The 24,547-nt window shown below is 34.7% G+C and overlaps 1 protein-coding gene across 1 annotated transcript; it reads left to right on the forward strand.

Annotated features, from left to right (window-relative positions):
• The first annotated feature begins 733 nt into the window (after window positions 1–733).
• Window positions 734–22,583, forward strand: LOC103998860 (SNARE-interacting protein KEULE-like). Its single transcript, XM_009420467.3, has 21 exons — window positions 734–949; window positions 3,478–3,536; window positions 4,617–4,698; window positions 6,507–6,585; window positions 8,885–8,935; window positions 9,042–9,138; window positions 9,278–9,310; window positions 9,500–9,625; window positions 11,843–12,034; window positions 12,134–12,217; window positions 12,316–12,411; window positions 12,481–12,557; window positions 13,019–13,115; window positions 14,701–14,826; window positions 14,918–15,013; window positions 18,868–18,984; window positions 19,144–19,221; window positions 20,918–21,114; window positions 21,268–21,358; window positions 21,425–21,514; window positions 22,283–22,583. Exons 1-21 carry the CDS (start codon window positions 880–882, stop codon window positions 22,334–22,336), a joined length of 1,992 nt encoding a protein of 663 aa, XP_009418742.2. The 5' UTR covers window positions 734–879; the 3' UTR covers window positions 22,337–22,583.
• Window positions 22,584–24,547: the final 1,964 nt, after the last annotated feature.

Consider the following 24,547-nt stretch of genomic DNA (forward strand, 5'->3'; position numbering starts at 1 on the left):
CGTCGGTCTTATCAATATAAATATAAAGATAAAAAATAAAAAAATAATTTTACTGTTCTAATTAATGATGACGAATGACAACATCGCTTGGATGAAGAGAATGATAGTAAGATGTGAGGATCGTTCTGCATTTACGTCGACATCGATGTAATTACCAAGTGACAAAAGGATTATCGATTCAAATGTCGAGTAGCACCGCTCTACATTTGCATCAATAACGATGAAATTGCTAAGCGACGAAAGAGTCATCGATACAAATGTTAAGCAGGGTTGCTCGATAATTACATCGACGCCAACGTGAATGTAAAATGACTCTTACCTCTCGTCGCTATTCTTCTCATTCATAATAGTCACCCATGGGCCCCAGTGGTGTTGTCGTAAGCCATCATTAATGTCGTTCGTTATTATCAATTGAAATATTAAAATTATCTTTTTATTATTTATTTTTATATTTTTATTAATAGAATCGTTAGGATAAATGAATTTAGATGTTTTATTTTTATAACTACTTAAATGTTAATATAATTTTTTTATAAAATATAAAAAATAAAAATAAAAAGAATAATATATAATTAGCCCCAATTGTCGACATGCATGAGTCTACTATGAAATGAATATGGCTCGACTGAACGGTATTCTATTTTATCTCTCTTCCAAGGGGGGCAAATAAACTCTGCAAGTGGATCCAAACATATAGGAGGTAGCAGTCGTTCCAATGCTCGACAATCCCGCTGCGCCAATTCCGTCTCCCATAAACATCGTTCGCCCCATCTTCCCCTTCTCCTTTCCCATCCCGCATGAACGGTCTCCTCGTCCCCGTCCCCGTCCCCGTCCTTCCACATCAGAGGCCATCAAGAGGAGTAAGCGAAGACACCAGCCATGTCGATGTCGGAATGGGACTTCGCACGCGCTTCCGATTACAAGACCTTTCGCCAGACTAGCCGTGACCGTGAGTGCATCCTGCTTCCCGTTTTCCTTCCTGTAGACCTTTTTAGTTCTGGAAACTTGTCTATATATTGCTTGCTTCTTTCAATCATGTGGTCACGAGAGGAGAATTGATGTTCATGGCGTATGGGATGAAGCTTGATGGCAATGAAATGGTTATTGATTCGAGCTAATGATATCACTTGTTTGCTAGTGTACGAATACATTTTAATTGTTACCTTTATTCTTTCCATCCTATGTTGCCTGTTGGTCATTAGCATTTCGGAAACATGTTATTGATAACATTTTTTCAATTATGAGCTAACGATTGAATTGATGTTCATGATATGCGGGCTGAAGTTTGAAGGAAATGAGATGATTTGTGATACATGCGAATGAGATCAATAATTAAGTCTTGTGATGGTAGATTTATTTGCTGATATAGGAAGACATGACATGCTAACGTAATATAGATTCAAGACTAGATGCAAACCTATGGAGGTGTAAGATCATTAGGAAGATGTTAGAAGCTGAAAGAAAGTGTCACAAAGAAAAGAAATAAAATCAAGAATTGCCATGTCAATCAGTATGTGCCATTTAGTGTTAAATTGGTATGCTAGGACAATTTTTGGTCCATTTCAGACTTGCAGTTGGTAAAGGGGTGTGTTAATTGGAATAATATGGCTGGTCCATGCTGGTAAGCTATTAACACACTTGCCATGAAATGACAAACCCTTGTGTAAAATAAGGCCTGTTGGCAAGCAAAAGTAGACTTTTCATTAGAAGTGTATCATTGGGAACATGTCTTGATATGAAACTAGACCAATAAAAAGCACATACTTCATGTCTGATATATGATCATGCATATCATGTGAGCCGTAATAATGTAATATATACATTGTATCTTATTAAAAGGCAATATATGATAATAAGTCAAGTACTTTGTCAAGTCTAGCATATTTCCTACATCTTAACTCAATTGAAAAATACATATTAGCTTCAGTAATTTCAAAAAGAATATATCGAGTTTCAAAAGCAATGTGAACCCACTAAATAAATGTAAAAGCATATCAAAGATGATCTACTTGTTGTGACCATGTATGATGAGATAACTGATTCATTTACTTGATAAGCCTACACCATTGATTCAAAAGGTTTAAGTCTTCAATGGTAGTAGGCTTATCTAGCCTTATAAATCAATTCAAATTTTCTCTTATATTCATTATGGAACTAAACTTGGATGTTAGAGTCTTCCCCACTTATGCTTAATGTCTTTGTCAAGGTTTAAACACATCTCAGAATCAAATCATAGTATGACGCAATCATAGTACGACGCACGTGAGGCCCAGTTCAGTGATGGTTTTAAGCCATAATATGCCTCTAGTCCTATCTATGGATAATCTTTTGCCACTTGGATCCATCATCATATCTTTTGTCATGATCTGACCTGATGGAACAACTAAATTCTTAACTTGATACATCTGAACCACTGGTCCAATGTGCTTAACCTCAAGTTAAAAGTTTCCCTATAAATAAACTCAAATCTCCTCGTATATCCGTTGTGGCACTAAATAGGGGGTGATTCCAGATATTGCTGGCACTAAATCTAGGTAATTGCATAATCAATTTCATATATTACTAACATGTCATTATATGCTACAGACCTTGTATAGTTTTAGTTAAGCATGTTGGGTTAGATTCATCAGCTGGTGTATATTATATTATGTGGATAAACCTAGGTTCCACACCTAACCAATGAGCTAGCTCTGAGACTGGTTGGCCAAAACAAGAGTGAACTTGCACTAGCTTGTAACTGACCTCTATCGAGCTAGACCATATCTTGGACAAATAACAGCCAGTACCCCCCTTCAGTGGTTAATATACTGTGGTCCACCATTGGCTTGGGAATACCATCTATAGGTTGTGATCTGTGTCTCAATACTTTATTGAACAAGTACTCATTTCCCATGCTGAGCAGTACATACAGATACGACTATTTTTTGCTTCAACAAGCAAATTACATATCTGCAAGAACTTTTCAGGATAGATCTTCACAAAGTTATTTGCTAATAGAACAACATTGTTGTTTCTTTTATTTGAAGAAATAGTTCTCGCAAGTCTCAGTTATGTTGATTAAGAATTTCGAAGAAGGAAATGAGCTCAAACTTTAATGTGAAAAATCACTAGTTATTTGACACCTTAGTTTAATGATGAGTTGTTTTGAGAGGATATGCATATATGGAAAGAAAATGTAACTAGTAGAGACATAAGTTTTAAACTTTTAATGAATATGATAGTTGCTATGAATGTGTTGTTGTCTCTCCATGTTCTTCCACAGATAATCAATCTCTATGTTTCTTTTCTTTGTGTACAATAACAATCCTTTGTCATCATTGTTTCTTCACTAACTTGTTTCTACTTAATATTTTTGGTGCAAGATTTGCAATCTTGGTACAACTTATTTGCTGCTATTGAGATTGTTCACTTTAATGTGTGAGCGCCATTTTACTTTATTCTATTCAAACATCTTACGTCTTGTTCTACTGCTCTCAGGGTTGTTATATGAAATGCTTCGATCAACAGACACAAGCAACTCAAAATCATCATGGAAGGTTTTATTAATTTCATCTTTTGTCATCAGTGGTTGTTCCTTCTATATGCTCATGTTCTTGTGGTTCTTATACTGCTTAGTACTTGTATTAATTAAATTTGAATTATTATTCTCTAAATCACAATATTATCATAATGCATTGAAATTATCAACTAAAGGACTCAACCTATATACACTAGGGCTACTTATGTTTTTCACTAAGATCCAAGAACTTTCTATTGCTTGCTTAAACTAAAATTCAAATTAATCTGGAGTCTCGTTCATGCTTTAACATTTAGGGGGAGAGAGGTGAACTCTTGTAAAGTTGTGTTTTATTTGAAAATTTCCAAGTGCTCTCATTTCATGATCTGAGAAGTGAGAAATTAGTAGAATATTCAATTAAATTATCTTGTTTATTTAAATTTATTGTATTTTAATTCCTGCAAATTGAGAAATTAGTAAAACAGTTTTATCCAACTAGTTCACCTTGATTTAGTTTATGTTGCACTATATAGTATTTTCTCATGTTGTATTTCCATCATGATGATTAAGCTATTTTTTATGCTTGGGTGCATAGCATCACTATGCACATTGTTTTGGTGAAATAGCTTGCTGATAATGTCATTGCACCGAAAGATCAAAGCCAAATCATTGCATATATGCATTTTTCTGCCTTCAGCTCTCAGTTAGCTTACCTAAACCAAAATCTCTAGGTATAATTTCTACTAACTAGAAATCCAGTGTTGACAGTATGCAAGATTTTCTAATTAGAAGATGTATATTACTAGGTATGCATGTCTTTGAACATAGCATCATAATATGTAGCATCTCTATTGACCTCCAATGCCTTCTACTGAAACAGTAAATTAAAAATTCCATATCTGATGCTTGGAGCACCTTTTCTGGTTTTAAGCTTTGAAGAATATTCTTGAAGATCATTATCTTCATCAACACTTGTGCTATTCCTTCTAGTCATTCTTACTTGTTGCTTGTGTGCTTCACTCTTCTATGACTACATGATATCTTCATCTTGAAGCACTTAACATGATTTCACCCCTTTTATGTCACTGTTTATAACCCGAAGAAGTTGGTTGTTTTGCAGATACTCATCATGGACAAATTCACCCTGAAAGTCATGTCTTTTTCTTGTAAGATGGCCGACATCACAGATGAAGGAATTTCATGTGGGTTATAAGTTGCTTATGAAAATATTGGGAACTTATCTTACACTTCTTTTGTTGTTTCAGCTCGAACATACTCTTTTTTTATAATACGTTGGTGCTTTTCTTGCAATTATAGGTAGAATTATGTATCATGAATTTCACAAGCTGTGATAGATGGGCTAAATACAGATTACCTCTTGTAGTTAGCTACATTTATCGTTCCGATCCCTACACTTTAAAAAGTTGTATTAACATCCCTATAGTTACGAAAGTGAAATATCTAGGTCCATTTACCCTAACGACGTCAGTTTTACTAACGAAAACATGAAAATAAAGGGCAAAAAGATAGTTTTAAGTTTTAACATTCGATGACAGATGACGTCGGTGGTGGTAGATGACGAAGCCGCTGGCGTCGACATTGACGCAATTGCCTGACCGCCTCCAATGATGATAAGGTCCGCTCTCACCGCGACGCCACCCGCCTCCACGAGGAGCGCACCATTGACCTTATCGCTGCCCGTCCTGCGCCACTCTGCACCTGCATCTGCATCAACGTCGACGTAGATGGTGGTGGTCGCCACGACATCTATGGCAAAGATGGTGGTCGCCTCGCCGCTGACCCGTTGGGCAGATCCTAGCCTCGACTTTTGAAGTTGGGGTTGTCGGAGCTCCTACCACTCTTCTCGTTGTTGCGTCAGTTCCAGCACCACCTCTTGGCGAACGACTCTTTCGTTGCTTTGCATCTGCATCAGCGTCAACGCAGTTATTGAGCAGTAAAAGGGCCACTCGACATTTGCATCAGCATTGACGCAGATGTAGAGCGGCATTGCTCGGCAACTGCATTAGCGCCAACGCATATGCAATGCCGACGCAGATGCAGAGCGATGAAAGGGCCGTCGACGAGAGGTGGTGTCGGAACTAACGCAACAGCGGGGAGAGTGGTAGGAGCTCCGGCGACCCCAGCTTCGGATCGAGGTTGGGATCCGCCCAACGAGTCAGTGGCGAGGCAGCCACCACCATCTATGCCGACGCCGACGCAGATGCAGAGTGGCGCGGGGCAGGCAGTGATGACGTCAGCGGTGCACTCCTCGTCGAGGCGGGTGGTGTCGCGGTGAGAGCTGACCTTATCATCGCTGGAGGCGGCCAAGCAATTGCGTCGGTGTCAACGCCAACGACGTCGCCATCTGCCACCATCGACATCATCTACCATCGAATGTCAAAACTATCTTTTTGCTCTTTATTTTCGTGTTTTCGTCAGTAAAACTGACGTTATTAGGGTAAATGGACCTACATGTTTCACTTTCGTGGATGCCAATACAACTTTTTAAAGTGTAGGGACCGGGATGCCAAAGGTAGCTACAGAGGGTAATCTGTATTTAGCCCATCTAGATGGCTCATACCATGATGTCTTGGTATCTGCATAGACCTTTGTGTTGTACCTAGGTTGTGTTGTATATCTCGTTTTCTATTCTGTGATTGGTTTGTGCTGACTGGCATGGACTGTTGTATACTATGCTAGTGTCTTAACTCTTATCAATAGAGGTTGTGGAAGCCAAAAATAAACTCCTATTCAGTTATTATCTAGCTAATTATTGCTACAAAGTCTGCAAACTAAGTGTTTCCTAATTTAGAACTATTTGTGCTTTGTTATATCTAAATGCTATTTAAAACTCATCATTTGGTATTTTTACAAGTGAATCTTGGTGGCCTTTGACATGCTATTGCACTTTTGTGGCTAACACATACCAGAGTTCAATTATATTTGAGTTTCTAACAATAAAAAATATGCATTGTTTAAATAATTGGATGATCTACACTTTTATTTGCAGTGGTGGAGGATATTTACAAGAGAAGGGAGCCTTTACCTTCAATGGATGCTATATATTTCATTCAACCATTAAAAGAAAAGTAAAGGTTCTTTATGGCTATTTGTTTTTATTAATGTCAGTTAATTCTACAAGTACACCTTCCCACATTTGTAGTTATTTATGCATACCTTAATTTACACACCATTTTTCCATTTTATTCATAACTCTTGCACTCATTATATATATATATCATCCAATTAGAAGGAACTGAATTATTATTTCTTTAGCTAGGTTCCCTTTTTCCTTTTGGGTTGTTATTGTTTCCTTTTTAAATGTTGTACACTCCCTTGATCAACAACAACTATTAAGGTACTCATTTTTGTCTTCAGATGTGAAATGCTATTTATTCTGTTTGATCATCTTAGCGTATTTTTCATTTATTAATAACCATTTTGGCCAAAAATCATTCTTTATATCAACTGCAACATGATTTTTAAATACCTGTGCATGGTGTTGCCAACCATTCGGATTGGTATGGTACCAGTTAACTAGATGGTACACCAACCTTTATGTGCCACATTATCAGAATAAATAGTAAAAAATAATTACCCACTGGTATCATCCTATACGGGCTGTTACAGGACTGATCGACAAATACTAGTTGGTATTTACTGTTCTGACCAGTGTTTAAAACCAGTTGCCAAGTTTATTATGCTCTTCATATGAAGCTTAGGAGATAGGCCCACCTTTTTCACTTTCCTTAAGTCAGTGTTATTACAAACTAACCATATTTTGGTCCAAGAATGTCCTTTAATCTGTGCCTGTATGTGTAGATCAACAGCAAGTTTTATCAATTCTTTTAAAGGCAAAACCAGTACAACTGCAAAGTTATTTCATCTAAATTATGTAATAAGTTCATGATAAAGACAATAAGTGAGAAAAAGAATGGAGAAAAGGAAAAAAGCAGGGAGAAAAAAATAAAAGACACAGAATACGAGAGCGAATGAATTCTCTTAAACTCTTAATCTAGATACTTTTTTTTTTGTCATAGCTCTGATAAATCTTGTTCCTAGAAGTTTGAACCAGGGATTCAAATCTCGAATCGTACCGCTTAGTATGGGCGGTGCTTAGTATGGGCGGTATGTACTAGTCCGCCAATTGACCAGTACACGGACCGTCCGCTACCGGGTGGTATCAACTAGCGGACAGGACAAGGAGCACAACGACGAGGAAGACGAGGCTGCGTCGCTTGTTGGACGTGGCAGGACATGAAGAAGCGCTCCGTCAGGCGGAATGCGGTAGGGGGCGGAGGGATCATGGCCACCGTGGTTGGGGAGGTTGCAATTGATGGCGAAGGAAGGGATCTCGGCCTAGGTTGGACTGCTGCTTCCCTTTCTCGCTCTCGCCATCATCTTGGTCTTCTTCCTCGCAGTCGCTGAGGGCGACAACGACGGGGGAGCGGGAGATGAGCTCACCTTGGGTTGGATGCTTGCCGGATCCGACTGTCACAAGAGCACTGCTGAGTGCCTTGCGAGGGATGAGTTCGAGCTAGGGATGGAGGCGACCCGTCGCATCCTCGCATGCTTCGCCATCACCCCCTTTCTATCTCTCGAGATGGAAAGTGGGTAATAATTTTTTATATATGTTACTCATATATGTTTAAACATATACCTAGGGGATATTTTTATAAATAATTTTTATAGTAATTATTAATCATAAACATATGTATATAAAATACATATGTTTATGAGTAAACATATGTATATAAACATATTTTTATATACATATGTATATAAACATATGTATATACAAATACATATATCGAGCGGTATGCTAGGGCGTACCGCTTGATATGCCATACCATACCAAGTAAAGCTTGGTACATCGGTATGGTACAAAATTAAAAGCCTTGGTTTGAACTATAAGCCAGCTGGGATTTTGTAGGTGTCGTATTTGGTGAACAACAAAGTAAGAAAGAGCTAGTTCAGCCAAAGTGTTACAGTGAAAGGTTCGTGCTTGAGTAAACCATATCCCTGTCATACTTATGGGTACTGGCCCAGGTCCCAGCCTCAATTGAAGATTTTGAACTGTAAGACAGTGCTAATGGGAATGATGCATGGAAGATGATTAGCATCATATCCTCAGTTGGAGGCTAAAATAACCATTCTACCTTTTTCTTTGCTTCTGTTGTGCTCTTTACAAATGGTTAATCATGTCTGTTTCTAATATTCTTTCTACGGGGATTGATACTGTAACTGAAATATGCTACCATTATACTTTGCCCTTGTAATTTTAGTTTGCATGGATGCTATTAATTTTATAATCCTGTTATGGTCAGCCATCTGTTTCCACATTATAATAAAAATATGCTTCTAAATATTTATAATTGAATCTTGCAGTGTTATCATGTTCCTGTCCGACATGTCTGGAAGATGTCCATTGTATAAAAAGTATGTTTTTTGTTACCTAACACTTTTATAGTTTTTGACTGCTACTATTACCTTCATTTATTTTAAGATTTCTGTTACTTTAAACTTATCTGATTCACTGTTTCAGGGCATATGTTTTCTTCAGTTCACCTATACCTAAGGAATTAATAGCTTACGTCAAAAATGATACAAGCGTCTTACCCCGCATAGGTGCTCTTAGAGAGGTTATCATTCTCAATTGTCAATCTGCACTGCTAATATATCATGCTTGACTGGTTTTTGGTTTTTAATTGAAGTTAAAATATGTTTTTTTGCTCTTACTGATTTTTTTATGCTTCATTGTGGTCACTTCAACATTTGCAGATGAACTTAGAATATTTTGCGATTGATAGTCAGGTAATTGTTTGTTGTTACCATTTTCTAGTAGTTCCCATTTCTATCATAAAACCTAGTATGAATGTCATAATGGTCCTTATCTTGTGAGAAATTTTTCTAGGAAGTTTTGGTTACTTTATTGTATTAAGTTGTGAGTGAAATGCACCTTCACATTTTTATTTATTAATCTTCTTATGCTACATTGTGTAGGCCTTTTTGACTGACCAAGATATGGCTTTAGAAGAGTTATTTGGAGAGAAAGCTGAAAATTCTCGTTATAATGATAGTTTGAATACAATGGCTGTACGGGTTGCTACTGCATTTGCTTCTTCAAAGGTATGACAGTTGAACTGCTCATTGCTGCTTTTCTTTTATATGTTCTCATTTGTTGTAACCATGGTCAGTTGTTAACTTATGACAATAGATACATATGGGGTCCTTTGCCTATTTGACAAGCACTCAAACAGCCATGACCACTGTGATTTGAGGGTGGTTTAGTCCTTGGAACTTTTTTTATCCTAGTAAGGTTTGGGAATACTTGCCTACAGAAATATTGCTTTAAAAGCATTCGGGCATGCTTCCAATGCTATTATTATTTTCAACAATAAAATAGTTTCTATTCACCAAATTCTCTCGATAGAGCTCTCCTTCCCATCAAAGACAAGTGGTTCCTACTAGAAGTATTTCCTTTCATTGAGATACACTTCACTAGTGTTCAAAAAAACCTGATAGAATGGTATATACCAACTGGTATTATTTGACCAGGTTGTGGCACTTGGATTGGCAAAATCTCCAAACTGAACTTCACTCAAATTGGAGGCCAATCTCAAGCAATTAAAGGCTTATTTTTGGGAAACTATTTTTTTTTTCAGGAAACATTAAGTTTGAAGCTCAAAGTTGAAACTATTTACCTATAGTTTATAACAAGTTCAATTCTTATGTCTTCTTGTCTTATATGCTCAATATTTCATAAATGTTATATTTTAGACATTTTGGTTAATGGATCCAACCAAGTTCCATATACTACGGTTTGGACTTTGGATAAGTAAGAATCTAGGGGTCTAGGCCAATTCTTTGCAGATGTAATATAGATTGTTACCACATAGACTGTATCATACCCAAGTGGATTGCTACCACATAGGCCAATTCTTTGACTGGATCTCAGCCATATTTATATAAATCTTGGCAGGATCTAAGTGGATTCAATCATTCAATCATACTTGAGTAGATCTATTCTAGATTTTTATAGACTGTATCATACTAGTATAATCTTTGGTTCTTTTGCATGATCCTATCAAAGATATATTAGTTAGTCATAACAATTTTCTCTATGTTTGATATATTCTCTTTGTTGTTTTTCTTTTATATATATATATATATATATCAGTTTCTTTTTTTTTGGAAATATGTATTATTAAAATGAAGGTAAAACAATTTTCTAGCATAGAATATCTTTTGTTTCATTAAATTTTATCTGTTCTTCAAATTTTATATTTTCTTTATAGTATACAAAATCTTGAATTATGTTCTTAGCCAATTGCCTCATCTTGAGCCTGACATCAATATCAATTTTGTGAACTATGACAACTACTCATCAGAAAACCAAACATAAACCAAAGACTAAAGTGACATCTAGAGATTTTGGGGCTACTGACTTTAAGGTCAATGTTGTGTCTCATACATATTGATGATATTGGTTTCTCTTCATATACTTCCAATTGTTCACCTAATATGGATCAAAAAGCTTAGCAAATTAGATGATGTCTCATGGTTATTTTTGGTGGATTGTTTCCCTATTATATGTCTCTACATTGTGCCAGCAAGGCAGTTAAGTAACCTTTACCTTTTTTAATACCCAGACAAGTTCTTAACCTTGGCTATTTGAGGAGGAAATTGGCCTTCAATTCTATCTCAATTTACAAAAGCAATTTTCTTGATTACTGCAACTGCCACCATTCTTATTTTTATGACATCATGTCAAGTCTAGTGACCTTTGATTTTCTATGAATATTATCTCATTAGCCTCGTAGATTATTGCATATGATAGAATTTGCTTTTTGCTATTTCAACATTTCATTGCTACAAGCTTTCCTTGGTTGTTAGGTGGTACTTGATTCTTTGGGGATGATTTTCAATATGTCAATTGAGTCAGTGTGATCGACCTAAATGAATCCAATCTTTTTACTTTTCAGATGCTATTTGTCAGATGTCTTTCTCCTTGATCATGTGCCATATCATTTGCTATCCTCTCACATGTGATGCCACTTTGAATCCATATCATTTTCTATGTTGAAACATGCATTCTGTAGTATTCTTATGAAAATTTTTGAAGTTATGCAAGCCACAATACCACATCCTTTTTCATCAGAAATTCTGCTAATATTGCTTCTGTTAATGCTTTGTTTTCTTCCAGAGGCTAACATAAAATCTTTTAGCACAAGCTGTTCCAATATGGATAGCCTGGAAACACATGATAATAGTTTATTTATATTTGCTTTTGATAATAATAATGTTCATTTTGCTATCATCTTATCATATTTACATGTTTCTCAGGAGTTTCCTCATGTGCGCTACCGAGCTGCCAAGTGCACTGATGAGTCTGACATGACAAAGATGCGTGATTTAGTACCCACAAAGCTTGCTACTGCCATCTGGAACTGTTTGTCCAAGTACAAATCTACAGTCCCTGAATTTCCCCAAAAGGAGACATGCGAGTTACTTATCGTGGATCGAACAATAGACCAGGTACAAGCAAGATGAAATTAGATTACCTAGATGTTTGATTGCTTAAAAGACTTATGGTCTTGATATGAGATGTTTTGCTATTTTGCCTAATGGTGAAAGATTGCACCTGTTATACATGAATGGACTTATGATGCCATATGCCACGATTTGCTTGAAATGGATGGAAACAAATACGTATATGAGGTAAATAAATTGTAGGGAGTATATACTTTTGAATGATCTTGTTCTTCTTTGTTTAGAAATTTATCTTAATTACTCATGTATTATCTATTTATTAACAGGCACAAACAAAGGCAGGAACAGTAGAAAAGAAGGAAGTTGTCTTGGAAGATCATGATCCCGTATGGCTTGAGCTTCGTCATGCTCATATAGCTGATGTAAGTGGCAACATTTCTTTTAGCAGATATTGCTAATTTATGCTGCTTGCTAACAAATAAGAATACTAGGCAAGTGAAAGGTTACATGAGAAGATGTCCAACTTCACATCAAAGAACAAAGCTGCACAACTTCACCAAAGTTCAAGGTGAATGGGAAGACTTTATCCTGAGGTTTTCTTTTATATCTATTGTTATGTAAGATTATATTCACATCAATCACTTACTAGTACAGCATTTTGAATAAGTATTGTACCATAGTGCAAGTGATTAGGAAAAAAACATGTTTATTGTGTTCTATGGCGAATTCCATGGGTCACATTAAGCATTGAGAATAAGTAGTTCTCATGGTAAGAAATGAAGTGAGATTCCATATTAATGATATTTTTGCTAGTTGAAAATGGATCTTTAAGGAAGTTCTATTATGATATTCTCGGAGCCACAAATGAAGACATGGTAACCTTTAGTTTGGTTGTCCTTGAGATATTAAAGCTCTTTGGTTATGGCTGCACCTTAAATTTTTAGTTATCATACGGTGGTCTAGGAAGCTTAACTTTATGCATCTTTTGTTTTCCATTATACATTAATAACCATTTTGTTTGTTACACAGAGATGGTGGTGAGATTTCAACTAGGGATCTACAGAAAATGGTTCAAGCTTTGCCACAATACAATGAGCAAATGGAAAAGCTTTCTATTCATGTCGAGGTAAATATACTGTGTTATTTTTGCTTACTAACATCTAAATTGAAATATTTATTACACCCATTTAGGTTTTATGGGACTTAATAATCCTTCCCTGTTGGAAATTCAGTTAATCATCATGGTCTTGAGTGTTTGATGGTTATAAAACAGTGGGATAAAAAATCTAGCTTTATCAATATAAAGATCTTTGGGATTAATGAGTAGTGTTACAAGATTTATTCACAAAGAGTGCCTACATGGGAAGATTGAGCAGAAACATTTAAAGGATAAGGCCAGAATCAAATAAGATAGTTTTGAGTTTTGACAACTTTAAAGAAGACCTAGCATGCACCAATATAGAAAGGCTAACTAAGTGCGTGGCTAGGAACAATGAAAAAGTATGTAGTAGCTACAAAACCAAAGTGATTCTTATGCACAATGTAGCTAAATGGTGATAATATCACCTTTCAGCTGGACCCAAGTAATGACATTATGGTCTTCTTGTTATTCCATTTAGTTGTATAGATCTTGTAAAATAGTCCCACAATTGACATCTTAGGTTGAACCTTACTGTTTCCATACAGAATATGCAGAAATTGATGAGTACTTTTGGCCAGTCTTTTTGGTAACATGATCTTATATAGGTGATGAATGATACTTAAAAACGTAATTATCCTTGAATGCAAGATACAATTTAGAAGCTTCAACAACAAATGGATCACTATTCCATCGGTCTGGATTTTTCTTTTTTGTACTAAGTCGGAATAGGTTTTTTTATAACTTTAAGATTCAGATAATCTCTTCATTAATTGATAGGGCTCTCTGTTATCTTCAGTAATAATCTAGTTGAACACCAATCTTCACATACAATAATGGAGCAGTTGCATATAATTGTGCCATAAAAAACTGCAAAATTAGTGGAGATAGAATAGAAGGTAGTAAGTAAATAAAACACCTTAAATCTCAATAACTATCTATTTCTGTGACCTGAGCAATTATGCATGGAACTTTGCAATGTGAAAGGAAGTTAGTAAGGTGAGCATCAAATGTCGATGAAAAAAAACCAGGATACAACTGAAATATGCTAAAAATTAAGGGTTTAAAAATTGCTTACTTTTGTTTGCGAAAATTCAAAGCTATGATTTTTGTTTCCGTATCATTTATTTGCATGTGACTGAAGTTATAATTTTGCTTCTGCATTTTTCAATTTAGCAATAAAGGTTTAGTTGTTCTGGAGTGCTTTTTAGAAAGGATGTGGGGTTTCTGCACAAAATTGATTAGCTTTCTCCTTTGCAGAAGAGATCGGTGTATTTGTGCATATCTATTTAAATAAACAATTAGATATCTCTTAAGACAAATGGGTTAGGATGCACAAAAAAGTAAGTCTGTTCTCTGTGTGTCTCTTCCTAGTCATGACCATAGTATTTGTTCTTTCTATTTTGTGCGCAATTACTTTCCATTTGCAAAGAGAGAAATTACCATGAAGTAATTAATTCCCATTGAATGGGAAGTCACATGTCAAGTGTTATGCTGAAAGAATCTGACTGAGTGAAACATGCATGTATGTGATGACCAATCTGTCTCTGTCTAATTAGCTAAATTTGTCCAGATTGCGGGAAAAATTAATACGATGATTAGAGAAGCAGGTCTTCGAGAAATTGGACAGTTAGAACAAGATCTTGTCTTTGGAGATGCAGGGGCAAAGGAAGTAATTAGTTTCCTGAGGACAAAGCAGGTTGTGTGGAGGATTAGGATGACAAAACATATCTGTTACTGATATGATCAAACAGTATAGTATAATTCAATGCTTTACTCACTTTTTGCAGGATACCAGTCCTGAAAATAAGCTAAGGTTATTGATGATTTATGCAGCCACTTACCCGGAGAAGTTTGAAGGTGACAAGGGGATGAAGCTGATGCAGGTTAGTAATATTTCATGATATTTTTGCTCAAAATATATTTATTAATCGAAAGATATTTCACTCACCACTTATATCAGTTAGTATGCTGCGATTCCGACTAATTTGATTAAACATGACCCTAGGCCCATCATAATCTTTTATGTGACTTTGTAATTTTTGTTTACTCAAAACATACTTCAGCCACGACTTTAATCAGTTGAAAGTGTGCTATGTTTCTTACTGATCATATTGTTTTATTAAACGTGACCACAGGCCTAAATACTTGCTAGTTATTGGTCCTGGGTATTATCATTTTCCTGAAATTGAATAAGTTCTTAAAATGTTTTATATGTTCTTACCTAATTCTTTTTAGATCTGATTATATGTTCTTGCTGTAAGAATTGATGTATATGTTTTCTGGTTTATGTATGTATTGAACAATTTTTATTTGAACATGATATATAGATGTGTACCTTGAGTTTTGTACCGTCCACATTGTGTCAGTCTGTCAGACATCAAACTCTAAAACATCATTCTGTATACAAATATTTTAGTCTTAGAAAAATATTCTACTCTGATGCTTGGTCAGAAGGTTTCAAGAACTAAATTATCTTTTATTAATTGTGCTAATCGGTCAGTTGGTAACTTGACACGTATTAGTATGGAAGCTTAATTATCTCTTTCAGGAAATTTTCTACTGAGAGTTGACACATTGAAATATGTTACAATCTTTAAAGTTTTCTTGAAACCATATTTATATTTCTTATCCTAGTTTTCAAAAATGTTGCAAATGGATAGGCATCATTTTCTGATAAATAGTGGTAATATATATTATTCATACATTTCCTTGAGTAGGGTTGAACTAAATCCATCCATGCGTAGCTGTAATTCATTTTCCATAGAGACACATGCTATATGCCTATCCTTGCAAATGACAACACAGTTATAGTCAACAGAATATGAATAGTTGCAAAGTCACATTGAAGTATGAGCCTTGGCACTAAAATAAGATTTCTTCTTTGCAACTTGGGTCACCATGCCTCGAGTCATGGAAACAGCCTCTAGCTTGCTACAATAAGGGTCTGTATGTTGACCCCTCCACAGATCCCTCCTGGTGGGAGCCTCATCCATTGGGCTTCCATCTCTATGTTTATCCTTTTAAACTCAGAATACAACTATGATCAACATGAAGAACAGTAACCTCTCATGATGTAGGACAACCCTAAAGGGGATGCTTAATGTAAGGAAAGAGATGGTTGGGTGGGCAATAAATAGGAAAAAGTGCTAGAGAGAGAGAGAGAGAGAGGCAAGAAACATCCAATTTGCAGAAATATTAATGTAAGCAATAAAGAACAAAGCTACAGTTCAATCACATACCAAGATCATCAAGGAGGAGTGCTTTAACACCCTTCTAGTTGACTTTGGATGTTGAGAGATTGGTTTATGGATCTCTGTTGCAAAATTACTGAGGATAGGAGAGGAGATGAATGTAGGAGATTATCTTAGACTCGCTCCAAGTCCTTTGACTCACATTGGGTGGGGGGATTGTGGCCTTGCACTGCTCACACAACTTATGGGAACTAAGCTATTATTTATTCAAAGACTGATGATCCTATTGCAATGCTTCGCCTCTTTATATAGTCCACAAATACTAGAGGAAAATGAAGTAACAAATAAGGAAAAAAATAAAAATCACATTGAAATGATTGAGTACATTGTATTTGGTCATGTTTTGAGAAGATAGGATTCCGAAATATTCTTGTAAAATAATCTTCCTTCTTTGTGCATGATGTTCTTCCTTTCTTGTAAGATAATGATTCTGTAGAATTATCTTCCTTCTTTGTGCATAATGTTCTTTCTTTCTTGCAAGATGATGATTCTTACAATATTCTCTTATTTATTTTTTTGTTCTACTTTATTGTCAATCTAGAAAATAAGATACTAATTGTGTAGGATGTTGTCACATGATAACCCTCAAATGTCAATTGAACCCGAACAAGAGTTCACCATCTATCCAAAGTGATTTGATTCGACCCTTTTTCTTTCCATGACTTTGAAATATAGCTTGATTTCCATCGTCTCAGGGTACACAAGTATCAAAGAAAATGCAGCATTTGCAGCTTGGATGGTTTTGATGCAATCTCACTTGTGCATCTAGGCTAGATCCACAAGGATCAAAATTAGATCATAGCATGGTTTCGAGTATTTTGGTTGGATCCAAATGGATCGACAAAATTTTTGGTTGTAATTATTTATAAAAGCATGTATAGCATTCATCTATAAACTTCAGAAACCAACATATAATTTCCATGAAATCATGACCTTGAGGAGAAAGAATCATAAGAATATAACATCATTCAAAAGAAATTAAATGATTAATTTTAAATCTGGTGTTTGTTTTTATCTTTTTGGTTGACCAATGATATAATTTTCTTGAAGTGAACCTTCAACTCCTTGAGATTAGCCCTGGATCTGAGACAAATGAAGTTTGGATAGTGAAATTGAGAATATTTGGTGAAGAAGTGGGGAAAGATTGAGTTGAAATTGAAGGGTGAGGAAAGAGCCTAACAGATTCTTTTTTAGATATGTTACTTCCAGTTTTGAACTTTTGTCCCGTCCAGTTTTGAACTTTTGTCCCGTCTGCATATCTGTCCCTTGTTGGATCACTAATAACTGAACTGTATCTCAAGGACCACTAGTAACTGAAGTGCTTAAATTCCTTTTTAGCTTTTAGGATCTCAAGAAAGCTTGTGACTATATGACATATGCATGATACTGCTTTATAGCACACCAAGTACATTCACAAATCTCAACATTATCAAAACATGATGCCATATTTTCATTTTTGAGTTGAATATGGGTTGTGTAGGCAAACATGTTGAACATATGTTGCTCTAATTAGTACTTCAATTGTTGATGGGTACTAACTACATGTTAATCACTCCAGTTAGTAAGTTGATCACTCTACTAAGCATGATAATCATGAAAACTTTAGTGGATGTTGCTGAATGTTACAGTGAGCATATTCATCATGATTATTCTTAATTTCGTGGTTTCCATAGTGGAAGAGGTTGGCATCGTTACTTTATGCCTTATGAGGGCAAACAATGGCCTGCTGGAGGAATGTAATGGTCATGTGAGTAACTTGGTTTCCTTACCATAGCCCTATCAAGCAAATGGCCTTGGTTACATTTAACAAATATATAACAGGCATCTGTGGCAGAGACATATAAGTTGGATTTCTAAGAATTTTAGGGATGCATAGGATATTTGCAATTTTGAATTGTATATAGGATAGAGCAGTTCTCAGGGGTGCGGCAGACGTTTCCTCATATGAGAACTCATTATAATGAAGTGGTCTTGGAGACATGCCTAATTTCATCATTTTATGTGCAGCAAATAATCATCCTCAACACAATATTGAACATTTTCCCTTGGTGGACTTCCTAATTTAGAATGGTTACAACAATGTGTACTATAAAATTATTTACTTGATCCTCAAATATATTAACAAAGGAACAGTTTCATTATATTTTATTTGAAATTTATACATTTAGGTTGGCTTCTGAGTTTTCTTGAATACTGTAAATGAAACTTCTTGATATATATCCTGGAAGATCCATAGATTTGGATAAGTAGCATCATACTCGTGGGACACCTAGCCATCTTATTTTACATGTATCTCTTTTTCTTTTGACTTGGCTACCAACCTTTTTCCCTATTCTTTAGTATGTGACATGTTTGGTGATTATTTGTTGGTTTTGTTGACTATTCTGTTTGTGCAATATATTATAAGAACTTAAGCTAAAATAGTTGTGAAGGTTGATGAGCTTCCAAGGTAAAAATTTTTCGCTCTTCTTGTCTTCTTATTTCAGCTGGCAAAATTATCAACTGACGATATGAAAGCTGTAAATAACTTGATGTACTTGGGACAAATAGATTCCAAAAAGGCATCAGGGGCAGGTTTCTCTCTTAAATTCGATGTTCAGAAGGTAAAGTTCTTGGAGACTAGAAAAAACATGCTACAATTTTTTTTCTGGGTTATTTCTTACAGGAAAACAAGTAAGATTGCTCCAAAGTGTTATTAGTAGTATGTAGTTTCTTTTTTAATTTGTAACTGATTGCTTAAATCTGTACTTTACATCAATCAGAAGAAACAAGCAGCAAGAAAGGAAAAGAATGATGAAGAGGAAACATGGGCACTGTCACGATTTTATCCCGTGATAGAGGTACACTTAGAATCTATAGAGGAAACCAATTTATTCTATTCTGATGTCATATATGGTCAGCATTCATTTGAATTTATTAGATGATTAGCTGTATGCTGTTGTAGTGACAATATCAGCTAGAGAGTTAAAATGTTGAGGTGAAAAGTCCAAGAGTGTGATGATATATAACATAGGAAAATTAAAGAAAGTAGAATGAGGTGTCTTTTATTTTTATTTTTATTTTTGTACAATACTTAACCCTTTTGTGGATGCTTCATTTATGACAAGCTAGTGGACAACTATCTAATCTCAGAGAAAAAATGTTAATTTGCTAACTCTCCATCGAAGGAATTGTTCGTCTATACTTACAAGGAACGAAGCTTCATTTCTTCTATAACTTCTTTCAACTTGGAAAGTGGAAAGTGGAAACCACAATCTTTTTTGTATTACCATTCAAACTTCCATTTGGCATGGTAGTGTTCAGCATAACACACAACATAGTTACCCATATCCTTTGGAATATGACATGATCGATTGAAACATAGCTACGGATGATATAGTTGGAAACAAGATCGATTGAACCGGACTAAAAGGCTTGGGACTAGTCATGTAAATAATTTTAAAATTTAAAATATAGAATATGACAGAAACACCAAAACATTAAAAAAATTAATAATGAAAAATTAAAGTTGCTATATGATGAAAAATACTTCTACTTTCATTATTTATATAAAATAACTTTTAATAAAATGAAAATGACCTGTACAAAATAAATAAAAATTATTGAAATCAATTCATTAAAAGTAAAATAACAGCTATTTCTTAAAAGTTAAATATCAATTATGATGGACAAAAATATTACTGTAGCAACGAGTACTATATTGGATAACATACGTAATACCAGAAGATGCACCACCTAGAAATTTGAATAAAAGTAATGGACTACACTATATACTTGATATATCTGTAATCATTATTAAGGTTAGGGATTAGCTGATACAAAGACAAACAAAGAATAAAAAAAATGATGAAAGTATTCATGGCATTTTAATTATTCATGAATCCCAGGTGATTATTTTGTTTTTTTTTTTATGACACATCTCTAATTATATAAGATGTTCAGGGCTACTCTTTAACCTCTTTTTTTTCTCTAAATATGTATCCTTTATTTTATGAGACATGGACTATAAGTATTATGACAATTGTGACAAATGGCAACTGTGATGGTTGCAACAAATAGCAAACATTATAGTGGTAGCATCTACTTCATTTTATAATCTCAATCATAGGTTTCTTTTTCTTTTTTTCTTTTTCCTCTTTTATTATCTCATATTTTCTCTTCTCCTTCCCCTCCTTCCACTTCTCCCTTCTTTCCTTCTTTTGAGATTGTTGAATCAACTAACATGTGTGAAAACTGGCCAATTCCAATTAAATTTGATCAATTCTAGTCAACTTCAACCTTTATATGCCCAAAATATCTCCCAAAATTAAATTGGTCTTGGAATCTTATTACGGATTGAGCATGTCATGTTGCAATCAGACAATACTGCAAGCTAAGACAATCCACCTTACAAGTATAGCAACAACTACTGCCCTGATAAAAAACTAGTAAAATGGACCGACAAATTGGCCTAAAACAAATCAATTTTTTTTTGAAGTTGTACACTGGAGCATTTCCTATTGTACTGTAAGAATTTCCTTTTCCTTTTTCTTTCAGGAACTAATTGAGAAACTAAGCAAAGGTGAACTATCTAAGGATGAGTATCCATACATAAATGATCCAAGTGCTACTGCTCCTGCTGCATCAAATAATGCATTAGCCCGGGCATCTACAGCTCAGCCTGCCCACTCCATGAGATCCAGAAGGACTGCCACATGGGCTAAGACTCGGAACTCTGATGATGGGTATTCAAGGTATGGATGGAAATGTTTTAGCCTCCAAAATGGTATCTTTGTTTACAAGGAACAAAACAAGTTTATGATTTGAAATATTTCTGAAGTGATTTTATGCTTTATTCTTAAATTTACTTTTTCTTCTTTTAGTTTCTGATCATTCAGCTTCTGCAGTGATTCTATACTGCGAAATGCATCTAGTGATTTCAAAAAAATGGGGCAACGAATTTTTATATTCATTATTGGTGGAGCAACACGATCTGAGGTAAAATTCCACCTTCATATGCATTCTTTGTCATAACTGTCTAAACTTTTTGTCTGCTTTGATCAGTTACGTGTGGCTCACAAGCTTACATTAAAACTGAAAAGGGAAGTTATCCTTGGATCCTCTAGTGTGGATGATCCTCCCATGTTTATTACGGTGAGCTTTTGGTGCTTATGTCTTGTTTATATAGTAAGCTTCAAAAGACATTTTAGCTGTAATTGTTGTTCAAGAAAACACAGTATTTCACTTTTTCGTACTACAGGTAATATCCTTCCCTTTTCTATCTTAACCATACTCCTATATCTTTTCGCCTAGTGGTCAGCTTTCAGATTTTGTCAAAATATACCTATAGTTGGTTTCTGCAATTTAATAGTTGAGAGTTCCTTGTTGACTAGGAATTAATCAGCAATTTTTTTGTCTTTATCGGTAAGGAGTTTTTAGAAAATTAAGGTGTGATTAAATCTACAAAATAGGATTCATATGCTATGATGATCTCTAATATTCCATGTACCAGTACAGGTCTGGTAATCAGAACTGTGAATTGCTATATACTATGATGATCTCTAAAATTCAAAGATTGGTAAGCCAGGTACATAAGCAGCAAGCAAAACACGTACAACAATCTTGGATAGGGTGGATGATCCTGATAACGCTTCAAATTCTATGAATGCATAGAGCACACACTTAATAATGTTGCTTCTGCTTATGTACTTAAGCCTACCAAGTACATTAGTCATGTTATGTAGTTTAAGTTGGATTTCAGAGGATGTATGAGAGTAATCACGGGCTCTTTTAACCTATACATATTTTTCTATGTTTGTGAACTGATTTTGCTATAATAGGCATGCATATTTATCATGGACTATATCTGAATTCACTGTGAAGCACAAGTCTAATATTTTTCATCTACGGCATCAAATGCAGAAACTGAAGATGCTTACCAGACAACAACCTTCACTGGAGAAGCTTCATATCTAGATTTTGCAACTACTGCAGCTTCTTGGTTCCAAATGCAGATGGTCTTTTTTCACATTGTGATCGTAACTCCAACTTCCATGTCTTCTCGTCTTGTCAAAAGCACACTCTCTTCGCTGCCATATCCCATCCAGTGTTTCTGTCGATGTTAGACAGGATGAATATTTCTCTTACCTGCTGCTCAATACAATTTTTGTAATACATTTGACACCACAACAACTGAATAAAAATAAGTACCTTTTTGTCTGAATTTTTCGATGTTCCGTGAGTATTAATTGTTCTAATGTGGCTCCATCACAATGTAGTCTAGTCTCAGTTTGTTCAATATATTCTTGTTTTGGTCACGAATGAGGGTATGTATAGTCATTGTTACACGCCGATTAGTCACACATTAGAAATGGATAAGACTAAGATTGATTTATATGGATTTGATGAGTGAACTACTATTAACTTTAACTTCATTATTTTGATCAGTGGTTTGGGTGAAATGAAGTTGATAGATCAGTTAACCCATCAGACTCGGGTCATGACATTTTATATCAAAGCCGCATCTTGAGTGACATGAGGAGTCCCGGAAATGACATATCTTTCAGAATTACTATTTTAGCCTAAATTAATGTTGCCTTACATTGCCACTTAGATTGAACAGTTGATCAATATTCTCATCCTTTGCAAGAATTTCTCTCTCATGTTAGAAGTAAAACAAAAATTCCAACTCCTAACTTTTTATTTACAAGAACACACGTTTGTTCTTCGTTTTTGTTTTGGTTGGCCCCAACAACTAAGCATCTGTGCCATATTGGACTGGAGACACTCTAACATAGCCAACTTCTAGCCATTGTCAAGAACATGAGGTACTTTGACTCGATTTTGAGAAAGCCCATTGGTTCTATTCGACAAGTAAACTTGTGATCACTGTACCACTAAAAATAAGTGCTTGTTGGTAAAGGGATTAGGTATTCCCCTCGAAGAGACACTCTAGCAATGCAGGAGCAGAGTTAGTTCTCTTGAGCGGGTGCACCGTGTCGTTCTATTATCTGATGCAATCTTATGATGAAACATCGGTATTTTATAGAAGATACTAAAATTAAGAAGAGCCAGATTTATTTATATAAGATAGGAGTTCCTCAAAATTTAGAGGAATTCAACAACCTACTTTAACCTTCCTAAAGGATACTACTCAACAAGAAGCCTTTTGGTGATAATAGCCTCTAATAAGGTATAACACTAACATTAAACTTCCAATGCTTCTAACCATCTGGTTTTTTTCACTTTGTATACAACAAACTTTGTTTTCCTCTTGAATTACTAAATATGGATACCTAAAACTAGGGTTTACTATACCGACACATATTGCCCTATACCAGATGGTATAATTATATGACCCAGTATTGCTCAATACAAGATTTGTATCGATCGATAACGATCAAAATATGATTTTTACCGATCGATACAAGTCGGTAATGATCAAATTTTGATTGTTACTAACCAAGGACTAAGATTGTCTTATTTCAAACAATTAATTTGACTATTTGAACAAAAGAATTTTTAAATCCTTTCCTTTCCTTTTTTTTTTAGCTTATTTTATTTTCTCAATCTCTTCAATTATCTCAAACTCTTTTTCACTCATATATCTTTCTCATTTTTCACATTTTCACTCTCCTAAACTCAACAAAGTTACATTTTATTGATTTGATCAAATTTGAGAGATTGAGTTGAGAGGAGTAAGAGGAAAAATACTCTAATCAAGATGTATGTATTCTTTTTCTATATCTTTATTAATTTATAAGATGATTAAGCCTATTCTATATAGTTAATATTTTAATGTTTAATATATTATTTGATATATTTTTTCATGATAAAATAGTATTAATTAAAGAGTAATTAAAATTCTTTAATATTGTGATTAGTATATTTAATACTAATTTTTTTCAAAATTAAACACTTAGTGGGTCAAATCTTTATATGTCATGTCTATTAAGGTGAATTATATGTTTGTGATAGTACAATAGATGTAATTAGGTTTTAATTAAGATTTTTTAATTATAAATAGTAGATTTAATGATGATTTAATCAAAATTTGATCAGATCAATTCAATGTTTTAATACATATTTATAATGGTGAAAGAGGATTGATTAACTATATTAATACTATAATTAGTTTATTTAATTATGATGATATCAAAATTTGACACATATTGGATTAATTAAATA

This window comes from Musa acuminata, chromosome BXJ3-9, assembly GCF_036884655.1.
Source record: "Musa acuminata AAA Group cultivar baxijiao chromosome BXJ3-9, Cavendish_Baxijiao_AAA, whole genome shotgun sequence".
Lineage (NCBI taxonomy): Eukaryota > Viridiplantae > Streptophyta > Magnoliopsida > Zingiberales > Musaceae > Musa > Musa acuminata.